The 19,183-nt window shown below is 31.6% G+C and overlaps 2 protein-coding genes and 1 non-coding gene across 4 annotated transcripts; 2 read left to right on the top strand and 1 right to left on the bottom strand.

Moving 5' to 3' along the window:
* Positions 651 to 5,143, bottom strand: LOC109329896 (ACT domain-containing protein ACR9). Its single transcript, XM_019563784.1, has 6 exons — positions 4,821 to 5,143; positions 3,742 to 3,960; positions 3,548 to 3,653; positions 2,392 to 2,743; positions 1,428 to 1,712; positions 651 to 948 (listed from the first exon to the last, which is right to left on the bottom strand). Exons 1-6 carry the CDS (start codon positions 4,972 to 4,974, stop codon positions 802 to 804), a joined length of 1,263 nt encoding a protein of 420 aa, XP_019419329.1. The 5' UTR covers positions 4,975 to 5,143; the 3' UTR covers positions 651 to 801.
* On the top strand, positions 10,755 to 10,827 carry TRNAR-CCG. The gene has a single exon. It is a non-coding gene; the product is annotated as a tRNA-Arg (tRNA).
* On the top strand, positions 15,541 to 18,872 carry LOC109329875 (actin-97-like). Of its 2 annotated transcripts, none has more exons than XM_019563750.1 (5): positions 15,541 to 15,653; positions 16,986 to 17,055; positions 17,203 to 17,596; positions 17,885 to 18,498; positions 18,603 to 18,872. In XM_019563750.1, exons 2-5 carry the CDS (start codon positions 16,996 to 16,998, stop codon positions 18,666 to 18,668), a joined length of 1,134 nt encoding a protein of 377 aa, XP_019419295.1. In that variant the 5' UTR covers positions 15,541 to 15,653; positions 16,986 to 16,995; the 3' UTR covers positions 18,669 to 18,872. The 2 variants fall into 2 exon arrangements, with proteins under 2 accessions (XP_019419295.1, XP_019419304.1); XM_019563759.1 differs by having other exon boundaries at positions 15,617 to 15,653; positions 16,983 to 17,055.

Below are 19,183 nucleotides of genomic sequence, written 5' to 3'. Positions count from 1 at the left end.
TTGATGAAATATGAAATTGCAATAAAGAACATTTGCACAAGTATTTATCAAAATAATTTTCATATGCAATTAGCATATGGACCTTCAATATTTAGGGTAATTAATACAAAATCCAATTTTCTAATGTTTCTAAGATGAAAATGAAAAGAAAATTTGAATAATAAAAATGTTAAAACCATTTACTTCTTGACATTCATTTAAGAAATTGAAATTTAGAATTCCAAAAAACATGGTTTGGATTATGGTTTGGATTTTGGAGGACAAAGAATACTATTATTAAGGGTGTAAAGTTTCATTTCAATTCAATTTTTTAAGAACTTCATAACAGAACAAAAATGGATGATTCTATTTATGTTGATTTTCATTATCGAATTTTTTGGATTCACTTTTTTTAATAGAACATAGTTATATAGACTTTTTCTTTTACAAATGTTATAAATTATTTCTTTACAATACCAGTCTATGAGAAAGAGTGAATCATATTGCTCTTTATCAAGTATCACATAATTGTTAATTATCGACCAATTTCATGGTTCGATTTTCACGGGTCCGGAGCCTATGGAACCATGAACTGAACCATAGTCAATTTTTAAAAAAAAATAACTGAACGAAACCACGTTCTTCTGCATCTTACACATTAGAGGGTAATGTAGCACAGAAAAGCAATGTACATTTAAATTTTGATCACTAAAGCCAAAGAAAAGAAACAAAATATGATCTAAAAATGTTAAAAGTATATGTTAAGGGAAAGGCAATAAAAGACACAAATAGTGATTCTAATCTGATATGAAGTAAACCAGATTACCAACCCATCAATGTTCTTCTAACTTTGTCTACAATCTGACTTCTTGCTTTGCTGCTGGTCAACGGAAAATCGCGGCTTTCGTCCAACAAAAACCTGTACACTTCCCATTGCCGTTCTTGTGTTGAATGTCTAACAACTTCAGCCTACAGTAAGATTGACGAGATTTTATTTACAAATTACAAGTTGTGACTAAGATTTCTTCAAAATATATATATAAATTTTCACAACGGTTTTTGTTTGGTCGAGGGAATGTTTTTTTACGTTATGGGCATCTATCTCGCTTGGACATTTGTCTTACTATCTCGGGAATGGTTTAAATATTTCTGGGGTTGTTCCTCTTATTGCCAATTGGTTTCGAGATGCAACCTTGACAGAAAATAACTTTCCCGTGTACATTAGAAGAATGGAAATGGGAACTTAAAAAGAGTCCTAAGCATGTCACTTGTGATGGAATGTTTTCACATTCCTAGCCATTACATCCTCAAGAGTATGCTCAAAATCATGTCCACAACCAAAAATTAAGCAATAGCTACAAAGTAAAATAGAAAAGCTAAGTTTTTTATTGGAAAATGGTGTTGAAGCAGAATTTTTCGGTATAATAAGATTTAACTTAAAAACTTACTGAGAAAATGAATACTCCCATTCCTTTTAAAGCCAATGTAACATCGTAGAATACACGAGGCCTTCCCCTTCCACACAGCTCAACAGGATTAGCAACCAGTAGTTCGGTGTCTGGACCCCGGTTCACTATAATCACACGCAAAGGATGAAGCATCTCTTCTTTTAAGGAAGAACACAAGGTTTTCTGAGTTTCACGATCTGTGATCTTTTTTCCATCACTTTGCTGGAGAAACAAGTCAATAGTTCGAAAGCCTTTCACGCTTGAAGAGAATCGGCCATAAGCAACCTGATTGAGAAAGAGGGAAATGATTTTATATTAGAAAACTAATTACAAACTATGCACCTAAACATATGATAAGAGGGTGGTGTATGGAAATAAATGCAATAATAATTGGAAAAAATAAAATCGAGATAATAACTAGAGATAAAAAAAATTGTGGAGAATGCTAAATAACATTCATACAAGCTAATTGTCCGTCCTTAATGATTACGTATTTGTCAAGAGACCGAAGACAAGAAACATAAGAGTAAAAAGCACGAAGGCTTTCTGCAGTTCCAAGTTCCAACATACAGATATGCAGAAGAAGAGACGGAGAATAAAGCATTTGGATTCAACAAAAGACAGAAACAAATCCACTATCTGTTTTACGTCAGGCAATACGTGGAGTAACTCCCGATATAGCAGTAAAAGCAAGACGTATAAGTGGATCGACTCATCAAGTTCCCATTGAAATAGGATCCACACAAGGAAAAGCACTTGCATTTAATTCCAATGGAAGTACAAAGAATGACAATAATCACATCCATGCTGAGAAGTAATCCCTGTCAGACTTCAATACCAACTTCCAAATCGTCTATTCTCTGTTCAGGTTGCTTCCATTGACTCGGTGTGACGTAAACATTGTTCACTAAGCGGAGAAGCAGAAGGTTCATACATAAATGACAAATCAAGAGTTAATCAATACCTGAATATCAGAGTCCTTAGAAATCCTCATGATATCATAACACAAGCCCTTCTGATCAACACACTGTATCTGAAGCAAGGTATGTGATGGGCTCAATGAGTCATCAACCACAATAGTCGGTTTCTTCAGTGTTGTCATATCTTGGCTTAGAGGATGCATAGACACCTTCTTGCCCAAAAGCTCGGAAGTAAATAATTCTTCGGCAAAAGGTGGTGGAAGAGAAGAAAACCCTTGCGGATGTCCATATTCAGGCCCAGCTAACTGAAGTTCACTGGATATACAACTCTCTCCTAAAGCATCAATCAGATATCCGCACACGTAATCTCGCCTCTGTTTTGTGTGAAATAACTCCCTGTTTTATGCATAAAAAACAATAAAATGAATTAAAATCATAGAATCAAAATGAAGGAGTGGAGATATTTAAGTTATATTTATTCCTATTACGATTGATCAGCAACTTTCAAAGCGAGAATTTTATCACTTCAGACTACATTGACAAGAATTTAGGCGAAACATGGAATAAAAGAGATGTAACAATAAGGAGAGCAAAACAATGAACAGTTTGGCATGACAAGCACATAGTTTGTGACACTGAAATAGGCCTTTCTGGTAGTAAAAATACCATTTTCAATAAACAGTTTCTGTTGAAGTAGATTTTACAATCATGAATAACAGAGGAAGCTATAGAACCAATTCAGCCTTCACAGCAATGGAGTACTTAGTAAGTGGCGATACTTTGAAATGGTTAATGTATCGGTCTATGTATCAGACACTTGGATACTTCTAGCCTGTATTATAAAATTAGTTTTTGACTTTTTGTATCAATACAAGTGGGATACCACAATGATAAAAGTTGACTTTAGAGACAAATGTCAAAGAAAATAATACTATATCGATCATATAGCGTGAGAAAGACCGAAAGAGCAGGGAATAGGTCCTCTCGTGTGTTTTTCTTGTCATGTAGTCACATAGAGGAGAGAGGTGGATGCAAAGGTTATAAAAGAAATGTCATAAATTTTGACTCGGGCCATTAATAAAATCTCTTCATGTCCATCTCTCCCCTTCAAGTAACCACATGACACGAAAAGGCGCATGAGAGGATTCACTCTCGAAAGAGCATATGAAGATGCATGAAATAATTAAATCTTATACTCACATTCCGTCCGTGATAAAGAATAAGTCTAAGGCCCTACCATCCGGGGTAGGCATCACTTTCACTTTCTGAATAAGAAGTTGAAGGTTGCAGAGAATTTCAGTAATATCTACAAAATCGGGGGTTAACAAGTGTCAAAAAGATGTTTTCCTTGTGTAGTAAAAAAGAGAAAATGGAAAGAAGAGTGATAACATTACCGTGTAATAAGCCTTTTTGGTCAACACACCAAACTTTCAATAGGTAAACCAGAGGCGGCGAAGGAGTAGCAGGCTGTAGATTCAGGTGATAGGAAAATAAACATGAAGGACAAACCGAAAGGAGGCGATTCTTCAACCTTTCCCAATCAACTTCGACCGATGTACGATTTGGAATAACCCAAAATATGTTGTAGCACCATCTTCCATCGGTTGAAATATCTAACATCACATCATTGAATTCAAAACAAGTCTAAAAGTTTGTAACTCAAAACAGGAACTCACAAGAGAATGAATAAACTGAACATGAACCAATGAATCGAAAAATCAACCACCCAGTGGGGTCTGGGGAGGATAGACGTATGCAGTCTCGTGCTCATAAGCGAAGAGATTGTTTTCAAAACCAATGCACCGAAAATAATAAATGAAAACAAATCCAATAAATTTCTATGTCCATAATCACTCTAGACCCCGACTAATCCGAGATGTGTCTCGAAAACTCATTCAAGGGAGCACAACTCTCCTACTTTCATTCACGAGACTGGAACACAAAACCTTGCTTAAGGGTATGCTTGCGAGTTTAGTTTCGGAGGGAAAGAGAAGGCTTGAGAGTCATATCAAAAGTGTATTTCATGGCTTTCAAGCTTTACTCTTCTCTCCAAAAACAAACTTACAAACAGACCATAAGTAAAACCAATTCCATATCACTCATACCAATGAGAATCAGTGTAAGATATCCAAAACCAAAATGAATAAGATTCATTATTTTCTTGGAATAATAATAAATAAGAGAGTAAGATTGTTTGTTTTTAACCCGCAGGCCGGAGATTCAAATCCTGGAAACAATTTCTTAACTAAACAAGGGCAAGTCCGCTTACATCACTCTCCCGAAACCCCACAAGGTACGAGTCTCGTGCACTGGATCGGTAAAAAAAACATTTTGGAACACAAAACATGATATAGTAATAATATCTAACACACACACCCAATTCCAAAAAAAAATGAAAATGAAAATGAAACAATGCACATTTTTTGTAACGAGAAAAGATAATATAAAAAGAAAAAGGGAAAAAAAGAGTAACCAGCTCTGGTAATGTGAAGACCAAATTCGAGGGTAATTCTGCAGAGATCACAACCGAGACCAGCCTTATCGGGACAATTCACGGTTACGACGGTGGGGTCATTATCGTCTTTTCCATGTTGTATTACAACGACGTCGTCCCATGGAATTCCCATTTCTGAGAGAGAGAGAATAATGGGTTGTTATTGGAATCAAAGGAGAATAATGGGTTGGTGGCAGAACAGCATCGCCGGAGCTCCGACTAGTGGCTCCGGCAATAAGAGAGAGAGAAGAGGAAGAAGAAGAAGTATTGTTATTATGAAATAAAAAATGTGATTTGTTTTTGTACAAATAATAACAAAGGGTTTTTAAAGGAAAAATATATTTTAGTACTAATGTCTTTCTCATTTTGTTTTTATTTTATTTTTACCTTTTTTTTTACTAATAGAAAAATAGAAAACGTGTTGGTTTTGAGTAGTGATAACAATGAAAACTGAACTCCTATGTACCTATTCGAACCGAACTTGAATTTAATAGGGAAATTTCATGTGATTGGGTTTGAGTTTTACTGAGGTTTAACTTTTGGGTTCAGGTTCGAATTTGGTAGAGGAAAGACTTTGACCTGAACCAGACCCGAAGTAATATAATTCAATTTAAAATTGAATTTCTATCATGTGCTCATTATTTTTAATTTCTAATTTTACTTTACATAATATTATATCTTCTAACATCAGAGAAATGAAATGATACAAATAAAATAGAAATTATAGAAAAAAATGAAATGAAAATGATATCAAACTTTCCTTAGTATATTAATAATTTTCAGTTTTTTTTGGATTCGGGGATGGTATCTTTATTTTCAATCTTGTTGAGTTCGGGTTCGAGTTTGGATTTTGAATTTTAGGTTTAGGTATGTGCAAATCCAACCCGACCCACACTGTTGTCATTCCTTTTTTTTTCCCACAGGTATCCTCGCACTGGAGGCAATCCTGTTCGAGCCGGGAACATCCACAAGTATGTGGGGCTAACTCTCCCAACGGGCATTTTTTCCATCCACAAGACTCGAACTCAGGTTCTTGCTTGAGGGGAATCAAGCATGTACCACTTGAACTAATATTCGTTGGTCTTATTGTCATTTCTTTGAGATAATGGAAAAGACCATTAACAATATTAAAAAAAAAACTAAAGATTTATTTTATTCTTTTATTTGATTATGGAAAAATAAAATTGTGAGCATTAGTTGTTGACATAAACAGTCACATATCCTGAAATGAATTAATTCCTTACCTAAAAGAATGATAAAATATAATTAATAGTATACAATCAAACACATGAACTCATGGATTACCAATCAAATTCTTGTTAACTATATTAATTGGAGAAAATATAAGTTAATGTAATGATTTGTACACATTCACTATATTATTTACCATTATTTAGATTACTTTTAGAATACTCAATAATAGTTAAATATGAATGATAAATAATACAATAATAGTGTATAAAACTCATGTATTAATAATACATATATTTGTTTTCATTTGAGGAATCATCATCTTGGGTATGAATTATGAGACATTCTAGTAGTGACTCTGTAAACATTCCTACACCAATTATCATTGTAATCCCATTTTTAAAGAAAAATAAGCATCGATAGTATCGATAGAATGTCAGTTTTATATATTGTTAATATATTATTTACTATTTATATTTAATTATTATTAATTCTTTAAAATATAATACAAATAAATAATATATAAATTATTATAATAACTACGCATAAATATTATCTCTATTTAATCCTAAAACTTCTAGATATTATTCCAACATCTATTCGCTTCGGTTAAGGTACATAATTTATGAGCCTTGTATTCTGTTTACATTTAATTATTAATTGAGAGTGGAAAGTTGACAGTGGCTGTTGCTGTCTCTGTCTCCATTAAGTTGTGTGGCCACATTCACGATGTTGATTGATTGAATCATGTGCGGTAAAGTTTATCCGACTAGTAAAAACTTGTATGGAGACACATATGCTACGTGATATTCAAAGACAAATGTATTTATGATTTTTGGTATTATTATTTATGATTAATTTTATTTAGAATTAAATTTTTAATGTGTTAATAATATTTTATTAATTGTCTCCACATACATATATGTCTTCATACAAGTCTTTCTCTGTTTCGAATTGGAAATATCATAATACATTTATAGTTTCTTTGGTTGAGGAAATAAAGAAATTAAATTTACATTGTTTGGTAGGAGAGAAATGAAAAGGAGAGAGAAGAAAAAAGAAGATAATGTTATATTTTAAAATATAAAAATATCCTTAAATAATAAAAAATGAATAAGTATTATTATATTATTAAGTATTAAAATTTTCATTTCATAAAATCTAACACTTTCACTCATGTTTGGAGAGAATAATTTTTGTGTGGGTACCACACTTTTTTATTCCACTCTAATCCATTTTATCTTTTCTCTCGATCAAATGGGTGAAAAACTCACTTTCTCTCATACTTCTCCTCTCTCATGTTCTTCCCTTCTTTTTCTCTCAAACCAATGGCAAACTTATTGATGTTTAAAAGTGTTGGTATAATAATGTAAGGTTTTAGTGAATATTCATATCAATCAAAAGATCAATTTTTTATTCTTATGAATGCTATGTTTGTTGGAATAAGCAACACAGACTCGGAAAGTAATTAATTCATTACTTCATTAATTGAGTGAATGAAACTTTTAATTATACAAAAAATAATTAATGCAAACAAAATAATTTACCATTAGTAATGTAATAGTTTTTATATTATACTAAATTCGGGATCATTAAACAAGTATAAATGCAAAATAATAAGTTTTCCTTTTACAAAGTAATATTACTAAACATTTTCAAGTAGCTTATAAATTTTCACATACTTTATAAGCTTTTCATTTAAATAATATTTATAAGTATAAGATTTAAGAATTCACTCATAATTCACATATATATATAGTTTTTATTTTACAGACAATAATAATTAACACATAAATGATCGACAATAAATAATGTGTTGACATTCTAGAAACTATTACAATCTTATTACATACATTATTTTCTCATTCTTAAATGATTGAGAGTGATTGTCACACATTTCAGCAATGATTAATTTCTTACCTAAAATGATCATGTAATATTCTTAGTAGTACCAAAAAATCTCATACATAAAACTCAAGTAACATCTATATTCTATATGTATTTTCTCTCTTTCAAATTAAACAAACCCTCCTCAAATTTATTCTGAGTTCACCTTTTTATATATGGTTTTTTTAGATCTATCGTGAATACAAAAATATAGCACATTACTTATCAAGTGATTCGGTAGTTGCCATATGAATCAGCAAAATATATATAATGCTATAGTGACGTGTGTGCATAATGATTGAGCACCTAATATTGCAACTTGCCTCTCATTAATTAAAAAATAGTTAAATCAAAACCAATCGACGATGAGAATAATAATTTAATAGATATTTAAATCATTTTCGAGACAATGAAATAGGTGATGTGATACTACTTTCTAACATGTCCCTCCACATAAGCATGTCCGGATCAGGCTAAAGATTACATTTGAGTCATAACTAAAAAACATCTTTTGGTTCATGACAACCAAAAAGAAGTCAGGTTCTGATACTACGTTAATGATTTATCCCAAGATCATTTAGCAATTAGAGAAATAACTCAACATATATTTAAATCATTTCGAGATAATAAAATATACGATATGAAATTTACTTTAATAAAATAGAAGTCATATCTTCTATGTGCCCCAAGTGATATAATAGTTTTGTGGTGGAAGAGGAGGTAGAGTACATGACCACCACATGTATGCATCCAAATTCATCTTAATCTCATTTTGTTTTTTCTTTTATAAATTCTTATTTGGATGATTGATTTTGTTGTTGTTTTGTTCTATAAATAGAGGAGGCTTTCTCACATAAGAAAATAAACACTAGTTAATCAATTTTTTTATCCCTCTCATTCTCTACAAAAACATTTATGATCTCTGTTCAATTTAAAAGATGACATTGTTGATAATTTTCTTACATAATTTAATCACTATCCAATTTTTGTGTGTGACACAAATTATAATTTTTAATTAGTGTGTAACAATATAATATATAAGCAAAATAATTGAGAAGATAATAAATTTGTATATATATAGATTCATGGTGCACTTTGAAACATGTCATTTTTGAGTCGGCTATAACAATGTGGAATGAAGGGAATGAAATGATTATCATAATTGATAATAATAGAGGACAAGTTGTTGAGTAAAAGTGCAATTTGATTGCAAAGAGACAAATATTTGAAAATGATAACATTGTCTCTTTGTAAAGGAAATATAATCTAATATCAAATTCATTTCATCATAACATACATGTGCTAGATGACAAGGTATAGCATAATAAAACAAGCTTCACTAATAAGTTTAACCATGATTAGAAAATTTAAAGATTACTTTAACTTGGTTATAAATCTTGTTTAGCAAATTGAATCAATTTTAACTGAAAGTTGAAGTAACTCATATTATAGAAAAATGATAGAGTCGCACCTTAAATTATCTAGATGTATGGAGGAGATGAATAAAAACCCCTCGTAAGAGAGAAATTAAAGGGAGGCCAATCCAGTTCATGAAGGAATGAACTAAAAAAATCGTAAATGAAATTATTTGATTAAAAAAACCTAAACATTAATATTTTTTCAATGAATAAAATTTCTGATGTCATTTGATCTATGTATCCAACTTGGTGGGAAAAACATTTAGTTGTTATTATTCTAAAAAACAAATTTTATGTCCACAAATCCTACTAACCAAACTTCAATTTGATCACAATTTACTTCAACAACTTATTCAACTCAAAATTGAGAGTCTTTGCTGGATAAATCAGCAATGTTTAATGTCCACTAAGACATAATCAAATTGTGTATAATGGACTTCTAAATAAAAATTATCCAAAATCAAATATAGACTTATATGAGATGGATAGAAAATTTGGAATGATTGGAGGAGAAAATCAGCTGAATATGCTAAGTTGAAATTAATATGATCACATATATTAGTATATGATTTGGTAATCAACTTTCTCAATTATTGAAGGAATCTATTGGGAGTTATGAGAAGTGATTAATAATGATATTATTTTTATGTTTTTTAACATCAATACTAATATAATATGCGTATATTTAATTTCATCAATATACAATTTAATTAGTGAACTAATATAATATTAATTATGCTTATGATAATAATAAAGAAATATGATTGGAAGAAAAAACTTGTATAGAAACATATATAAAATATTATATTTGAATATAAGTATATTTATGCTTTTGTGTGTTATCATTAATAACTAAATTTTAATTAAAATTAAATGTTTAATGTATTGTTAAAATTTTATTGATCTTTACATACATACGTCTCCCCAACGAGCGTTGGTTCAAGTGGTACATGCTTGATTCCCTTAAGCAAGATCTTGGGTTCGAGTCTTGTGGACGAAAAATGCTCGCTGAAAGAGTTAGTCTCATATACATGTGGATGTTTTTCAGCTCCATTATTATTATTATTATTATTATTATTATTATTATGATTGGGTCGAAACCGGAAAGTCCAATAGAAAAAGGAATTGGGCCAGATTTGGGTGAGAGAAAGCGAAAGAAACAAAAACCTAATAACATCGAAGAACACGACATCCTTTTCAGTTTTCATTACTCTGTCTGTTGCTGTTGTTGTTGTTTTCTCAGTCACTGATCACAGATCACAGATCACAGATGCAGTTTTCAGTTGTTAAGGTAATCTATGAAACTCATAATCTTTCTTCACTTCCTCTTTCATTAATCTCTTCATTATTATGATCTCATGAATCGTTATCATCATTTTCGTTGATTCAATTGGTGTGAGATTTAGTAACAAGAAATGGTCGCATAGCGAAGTGGATATCGCGTTAGACTCCGACTCTAAAGGCCGTGGGTTCGAATCCCACTGCGATCACTTCTCTTTTTAACTTCAAAGGGGATCATAATAATTAACATGTATGTTTATAAACTTTATATATATCATTTTTTATATATGTCACCCTCATACCTTCAAACTTTATATATATCACCTTCATGCTACATTAGAATACAAATATTCACCAGGTTAAAGTCTTCCCCTTTCAACACATTCTATATTTATGATAACCAATTGTGTCCAGAGGATTGAACTATTACCAAAATATTGTTTGAGAATAAAGATTACAAGTTCTGACATATGTTTCTTTTGCATTTTATATGCATGAATATACTTAACAAGCTCCCCTCAAATGTGAGTACTACATACTTACTATTCACTTTATTATAACTGAACCATCGCTCTGATACCACTTTCAGGCACAATAAAATAACTCTATGTACAAGGAAAGTCTCTTTGCTCCACAACCATGAGAGAAGTGAAGAATCATTAATAAGTGAAACACTACAATATTTAACCAAAATAATAAGATAATGATTCATTAAGTCTTACCACTTATAAACTATTATACTCATCATCTTATCCTATTCTACTTAAAAGTTTCATATTTCAATATATAGAAGATAAACAAAGAGAACATATTCACGCCAAAACATGTGCAAGCTATAGTAAAAGCTACCTTAAGATTCCGACCTTCTTTCTTATTCTTATTCTTCTTCCTCAAAGGCTACTACACTTATATTTTAAACTTGCTTCTTTTTAATCATATATCATGTTATATATCCTTTATGATGGCATGTGTGGTTGAAAACATCGATGAATCTGTATGTCTGGTGCGATGGTGGTTCTGGTGTGGTGGTGGTGTGACGGCGACAGTGCTACAAGAACTCTTTTCTGCAATATAAAGCACAAAACATTTTAACAACTTCAGTTTGCAATTGATGCTAAAAGCCATAAAAATATACAATCTCAAAAAATTCAAATTAGAAACTGCAACATAGTAATATAAGTTGTAAATGTTGAATTATTAGGTAAATTTTCTACCACATGCAGCTATAGCTTAAAAATTCATATTAACAAATTTTCACAATAGCTTATAAGTCATTGTACAATATTCTGATTGTTTAGAGATTGACATGTCATAGTAAATTAAACAAGATAAAATAACAACTACAACAAGTTACTTATTAGGATATTGAGAAATCAATAATGTAGTTTTTTCCTTTTGTTTGGACAATTTCGCGAGTCATGATTAGTTCCACCACAATTAGGTAAATGACAACGACATATCTTTTTTGCAACTTCAATTCCTCCTTTTGGTCGACCTTTTGTCTTAGAAGTGATGAGATTCTGAATATCACAAAACAACTTCAAATAATAAGAATTTACCTTTAAGGACCACGTGACCGAAGGAAAGAAAATTGAATTTCCATGATTATCAACCCCGACCCATAGTCCAAGAGGCATATCATAACTGTTAATTCGATATGTAGTATCAAAGACAACCACATCTCCAAAAGCTTCATATGCTCGAATAGAATCACCAAATACCCAAATAATGTGTTCCAATTTGTTACTTTCATCTATTGTAAAATCATATTGGAATGCATCATCTTTATCTTTTAGACTTTTGCATAATTTCAGAACCTCTGAAGCGTCATTATCTTTACCAACATTACTATGAGATTGAAGAAAATTTCTAATGTCTTTTTCTAAAAATGGTAGATGGCCCACCTTTGTCCCCTTCTCTAGTTCAAGCACCCTCATTATAATACTTAGTGAACATCTAACTTTTGATAGTAGTAATATGCAACCTTGATCATTGATAAGTATGTCACGATAAGTAGGAAGAAAATGAACCTCTTTGTTGTCCAATAATGCATGGTTATGAGAATTATTAAAATAGGTGACCATCCAACGTTCCTCGAAGCCAATTGTTCTTTTAGTAATAATCAACTTTGCACTACATTTACATCTTGAACTTTTTCATCTCCTTTGTCTTTATTCTTCAACAACTTTTTGTTGTTTAGCAATACCAGTACGGTGACAAATAAACTCTCTTTTGTAAATATCCTCAATATTATTCTTGATGTGTTTATAGGTGTGATCTCGTCTAATTGAAAAACCACAATTCTTTGCAAATAAAGAGTAAAAAATGTGAGCAATTTCACAAGAATTGAAAATTTGCCCTTTAAAATGAACAGGCTCATTATTGTTTTCAACTAGTTTATTTTGTAGTTCTTGAGTTTCATCTTCTCCACTTATCACTTTCTTCTGATGTCATTATATTATGAAAATGTGATTGAGAACTCACAATGAAATTAGATTGAGGGTTTGAGAGAGATTGAAGTTTGGGTGTGGCGGAGATGGCTCTATTTTATCGCAGCGGTGGTGGCTCTCCGTTTTGCAGTGGGGGCGACACTCAGTTTCATAGCGGCTACACTCCATTTCGCAGCAGTGGCACTCCATTTCACAACAGCGACACTCCGTTTCGCAGCGACATCGAAATAGAAACAACGGCGACGACTCTATTTCGCGATGGATGAAAGTGTTTGTGTTTAGAGAGAAACGTTTCTTTTCTAAGAGGACATGAGATTAAGAAATAGATGAAGATGAAGGAGATTTAAGAGAAAAAAATATTGAAGAAATTGAGATAAAGATGCAATGAGATATATGTGTGAGTGCATTAGAAGAAAATTGCTTAATGAGATAGGTTTGGAAGGTTTGGGGGTGAGAAAATAATGAATTTGTTATTTTTTATTTTAATAAATGTTGTTTACTAAAATAACCTTGGCATGTGTCTTCTTTTTAATTGAGCAATAAAGATATTTTTGTCACAATATTAAGGTACACGTTTATAACATGTTCCTTCATAAATTGAACTGCGATCATGTTAGCAAACCTCTTTATATTGTATCTCAAAAGCATTAATAACTCAAAATATTTTTAAAAAAAATAGTTAGTGTTATGGAATCTCCACTCTTTGAATGAACGATAATTTCATCTAGACAATTATGATTGTCTATCCTAATGATTGTGGCTCTCATGACATGTCTCATTTTACTTTAGTTAACAACAACACCAACTATTTTTTATGTATCATGTTATGGTAAAAAAAATGAAAATCAACATAACAAAACAAAGATTAATGAAAACAATCAAGGGTTAGCACATTTGATATTCTTGATCAAAAGAAAAATCATTAAGATAACCTTTATGTCTCTAAAAATATTAGATGATGAGTGTAATATCTATGCACCACTAGCGTAAAGATTTATACACAACCAATTTATTGTTTACCAAAACAATGATAATTAAACATCAATGATAGATAATATAATAATAATATACACAACTCATACAATAAGTACATAGTTAAAGACGAAGACGAATTCTTAGAGGAATTCATGCAACATTATTTGCATATCAAGGCTAACATTAAAATCACTTGCTAATCTAAAAAATTGAGATTTAGCAACACTAAAATCTTCAACACTATTTCTCATATCATCTATCAATTAAGAACATTATGGTTCACATTTTTGTGATCACTATCCCATCAATACACTACAAACAACCCACCAACAAAAAACCTTCCTACACTGTCTCCTCTAACAAAGAGAGATTCACTTTTTTTTTGACTAAGTCATGTCTCCTTTATTCCTTGTAATCATGCAATATAATTATAAGAATGATATCATAATCATAATTTGATTAATCATGGTTACAACTCTCACACTTCACATATACACAACAAAGTACGATCCATTTTGTCAATATTATATTGTTATAATTTGATAATCATTTTGGCCACTAAATTAGTACATATATATTAATATTACTACAAATCTACAAAATCAATGTGATCCTCTCTCACTCTCATGGTCCCAATATATGGATGTATTAAAAGATACATTTAATGTGGTTGTCTGTCTCAGAGTTAATTTATTCATTAAACTTTAACTATTGATAAAATTGATCCCTAAATATATACAATTCTAAATTACTAATAATGAAATTGAAATTAACACATTATATGTTATAATCATTTATCAAAGTACTATTAATTTCACTATTTAATAACACATATAGGGCTGCAATGATGCAAAATATGCATCTATTATATCATAGGATGAATTGAAGTAGAATGTCTTCTCAACTATAGCAATTATATCTATTTATATACACATAATTTTCTACAATTACACATATGTAATGAGACTTTGGTCTTTTATTTTCCTGGACCAAGTAGTAGCCTTACTTTAATCTTTCAAGCAATTCACAACTACTATGTTGTTTAGTGTTTATCCTCAATTAAGAACTATTATGTAGACCAATGTGTTATCAAAAATGTGGAATTAATATAACTTTAATTCTAATTTTATTGTTAGTAATTTAAAATTGTATATATTTAGAGATCAATTTTATCAATAGTTAAAGTTTAACGAATAATTAAAAGAAAAAAATTGTTTACGATATTTACTTATAAAACACATAAAATTTAAGGTGATTTTGTGAACTTGTAAAAATTTATTTTTAAGTGAATTAAGAATAATAAAAAAAGGACTGGAAAATCGGAAGAGGACAAAACCAAACACCATTCATCTTTCATACTCTTATTATTAATCAATAATTATAATAATAATAATTATAATAATTATAATTATAATAATAATAATAATAATAATTATAATTATAATAATAATAATAATAATAATAAATAAATAGAATATTTCTCCGATTTAAAATCTGAATCCTACGGTTGACATTGCATGAAGTTGTTCTTATATTGAACCTTTTTTTCCTTTTTCATTTGGCCCTTTCACATTCTATCTCTCTCCCTGCATTTTTCTCATATTCCCAAGGTCTTTTCCTCTATCTCTTTATCTTTTTCTTTCTATCTCTTTTTCATGTTTTCGTTTTCTATTTCAAGCTTTTGATTTTTAATTTTTACTCATGTTAAGTGGGTTCTTTGAATTTCGATTTTATTTGCTTTTTGGTGGTTGGATTTGAAATGGGTCGTTGTTGGATTTTGATTTATTCAATCCTGTGTGAAAAAAATTGCATCTTTTTTGTTTTTGCCTTTTTTTAATAAATGAAAAGAAGAGGAATTTTATTGTGGATTGGGTTATTGTTAGAGTTTTGGTTTGTTTGATGTTTCATTAAGTTTATTAATCTGGGTACTTTTTAATTGACCGGGTTGGGCATTATTTACATAGTGGGCATTTAGAAAGAGAAAAAAAAAAACAATTTTGATCGGTTTAAATGAGTGTTGTATTCTAACAACAAAAATAAAGAGTATTGTATCCAACATTGTAGTTGTGTTTGTAAGACTTTGTTGCTAATTGGATTGGTTGTTTTCAGCTGAATGAGGAAAGAGTCTGGTTTGTTGTTTGTGGTTGAGATAACACAATGATTTGTACTAGTTCAATTTTTGCATTGATTTGATTATTTGTGGTGATATTTGAGATGCAAGTGAAATGTTGTGAATCTCCCTAGTAAAAGAGAAAGATATAATAATGCTTTGCTTGTGAACCCTTTTCAATCTCATAACAACCAACTATTATGGTTCATGTCATGGTGCATGTTCGATCAATTTATTTTTCTATTGCTAGCCCCTTTGTTCTCTTATGAGGATTATTGGATTTGTAATCATGTATATGTGTCCATGGTGGAGTAGAATAGATACTTTTATTTGTTTGGTACCATGCTAGAATACATTAATGCTGATCATGCAATTAGGTGGCCATTTCGTTAATTTGTTTATTACATACAGCATTTAAAAATGGTATTAAGGATTCTGAATAATCAATTTTTTGTACTTTGTGATGCATAATTGTAACTGGTTATCTTGCTGCTCTTGATCAATCCTTGGACATCATTAATTTATTCTCTCTAATAATGCACTAGCATTTGTTTAGTGTGTACATTATGAAGATGAAGATTATTGAAAATTTGAAACTGATTTGGCTAAACTCATGGTTAAATTATGATATCCTTCCAATGAAGTATCGGCTTCGGCATATTGCTTTGTCATATTAAGTCAAGGAAGTAGAGAGAGAAAAAACAGTGTGTACCTTGCCTTATTCAAAATCCCCATTCCAATCTACTATTGGATTCATTTGCCACTTCTATTTTAGTGGCTGTGTTTATAGAAACTGTGCACTTCTAGTTACTTTTTGTCATTTGTCGAGCAGATTGTAGAAGATGGCAGACGCCGAGGATATTCAGCCCCTTGTTTGTGACAATGGAACAGGAATGGTTAAGGTACAGAATGTATATTTTTTATTTTTTGTATTAACTATGAAGTTTGTTTTAAATGATCACTGTCGGAGTTGAACTCGTTGGTTTTATCAGAATCACTTTTAATCCTTCTGTGGATTTGAGATAACTAATTGGTATATATATTTTCAGGCTGGATTTGCTGGAGATGATGCCCCGCGTGCTGTGTTTCCCAGCATTGTTGGTCGTCCTCGGCACACTGGTGTGATGGTTGGCATGGGCCAAAAGGATGCATATGTTGGTGATGAGGCACAGTCTAAGAGGGGTATTCTGACTCTTAAGTACCCTATTGAGCATGGAATTGTAAGCAATTGGGATGATATGGAAAAGATTTGGCATCATACCTTCTATAATGAGCTTCGTGTTGCCCCAGAGGAGCATCCGGTCCTTCTAACTGAGGCTCCTCTTAACCCCAAGGCTAATCGGGAGAAGATGACTCAAATCATGTTTGAGACCTTTAATACACCGGCCATGTATGTAGCCATTCAGGCTGTTCTTTCACTGTATGCTAGTGGGCGTACTACCGGTAAGCAATTATCTTATTGTTTGATTAAGTTCACAGATTATAGCTTGAACTTATCTTCGAGCTTTTAAATTAAAATTGAAAAAATTGCAACGGGTATTTATAAAGTTTATATGTTTTATGTGTCCTTTTGGAAATATGGGAATGAAATGCAAATTATCCATTTGATTGTTGTGAATCAGGGTGCATTTGGAAATTGGAAATGTTGATGGTAGAAAATTGTTCTAAAGCTATCATATGCTGTATACTTGTTGACATTTCCACTTTTATTCATTTCTTTTATCTTTTTAGGTATTGTGTTGGATTCTGGTGATGGTGTCAGCCACACTGTCCCTATCTACGAGGGTTATGCTCTCCCACATGCCATCCTTCGACTTGATCTTGCTGGTCGTGACCTTACTGATGCCTTGATGAAAATTCTGACTGAACGTGGGTATTCTTTTACCACTTCAGCAGAGCGTGAAATTGTGAGGGATGTGAAGGAAAAGTTGGCTTACATTGCCCTCGATTATGAGCAAGAGATAGAGACAGCCAAAACCAGCTCTTCCGTTGAGAAGAGCTACGAGTTGCCTGATGGGCAGGTCATCACTATCGGTGATGAGCGTTTCAGATGTCCAGAGGTGCTGTTCCAACCATCCATGGTAGGAATGGAAGCAGCGGGCATTCACGAGACAACATACAACTCTATCATGAAGTGCGATGTTGATATCAGGAAAGACCTGTATGGTAACATTGTCCTTTCAGGAGGATCAACCATGTTCCCAGGTATTGCTGATAGAATGAGCAAGGAAATTTCTGCATTAGCCCCAAGCAGCATGAAGATCAAGGTGGTAGCACCACCCGAGAGAAAGTACAGTGTCTGGATCGGTGGTTCCATCTTGGCATCCCTTAGCACCTTCCAGCAGGTATGTTCTGTTCTTTCAATTCTTTGCATCTTAGAATATTGTTGATAGGTGATACCTTCATATCTACGATAGCTAATGCGATAAACTTTCGTTTTTTAATGCAGATGTGGATTGCAAAGGCGGAGTATGATGAGTCTGGTCCATCAATTGTGCATAGAAAATGCTTCTAAACTGTTTGAGAAATAGGGTTATTGAAGGAAAGACCACTATTTTGATTCAAGTTTTGTTATTATTCATTCATGTTATTCTCATGTTGGAGTGATGAGTTGCACAAGGCAATGAGTTGTTTTTCAAAATGGTCCAGTTCTCTTTCTCTTTGGTATATTTTGATTATTAAGGTTTTGATTGGTTGGTTCATTTTGCCACTTGTGAAATGATCAAAAAACTGTGTGCCATAGTAATGCAACTAAAGGCAATTGGAAAGTTAATTCAGAGGACATTGTATATCTTCACTTCTTTCTCAGCAGTAAATTGAAGTTTTTTTTCTTGGCTAATGATAAATTTATTTTTAATCAAAGATTGTTCTTCTGTTGGATGATATGATCAAAGGTTTTGTGTATGTTCTGACTAAGAAATCAAATCCTAAATGAATCATGGAAAACTTGAAATAAGGGTGTGCTGGAGTCCTTAAAGTATGTTCATAATATTCTGCATTGGGGTGTGCAAAAAATATTGAAGAGTTATC

Source organism: Lupinus angustifolius, chromosome LG02 (assembly GCF_001865875.1).
Source record: "Lupinus angustifolius cultivar Tanjil chromosome LG02, LupAngTanjil_v1.0, whole genome shotgun sequence".
Classification (NCBI taxonomy): domain Eukaryota; kingdom Viridiplantae; phylum Streptophyta; class Magnoliopsida; order Fabales; family Fabaceae; genus Lupinus; species Lupinus angustifolius.
Note: the sequence above shows the minus strand (reverse complement) of the source record. Positions and strands in the feature narration are given on the sequence as shown.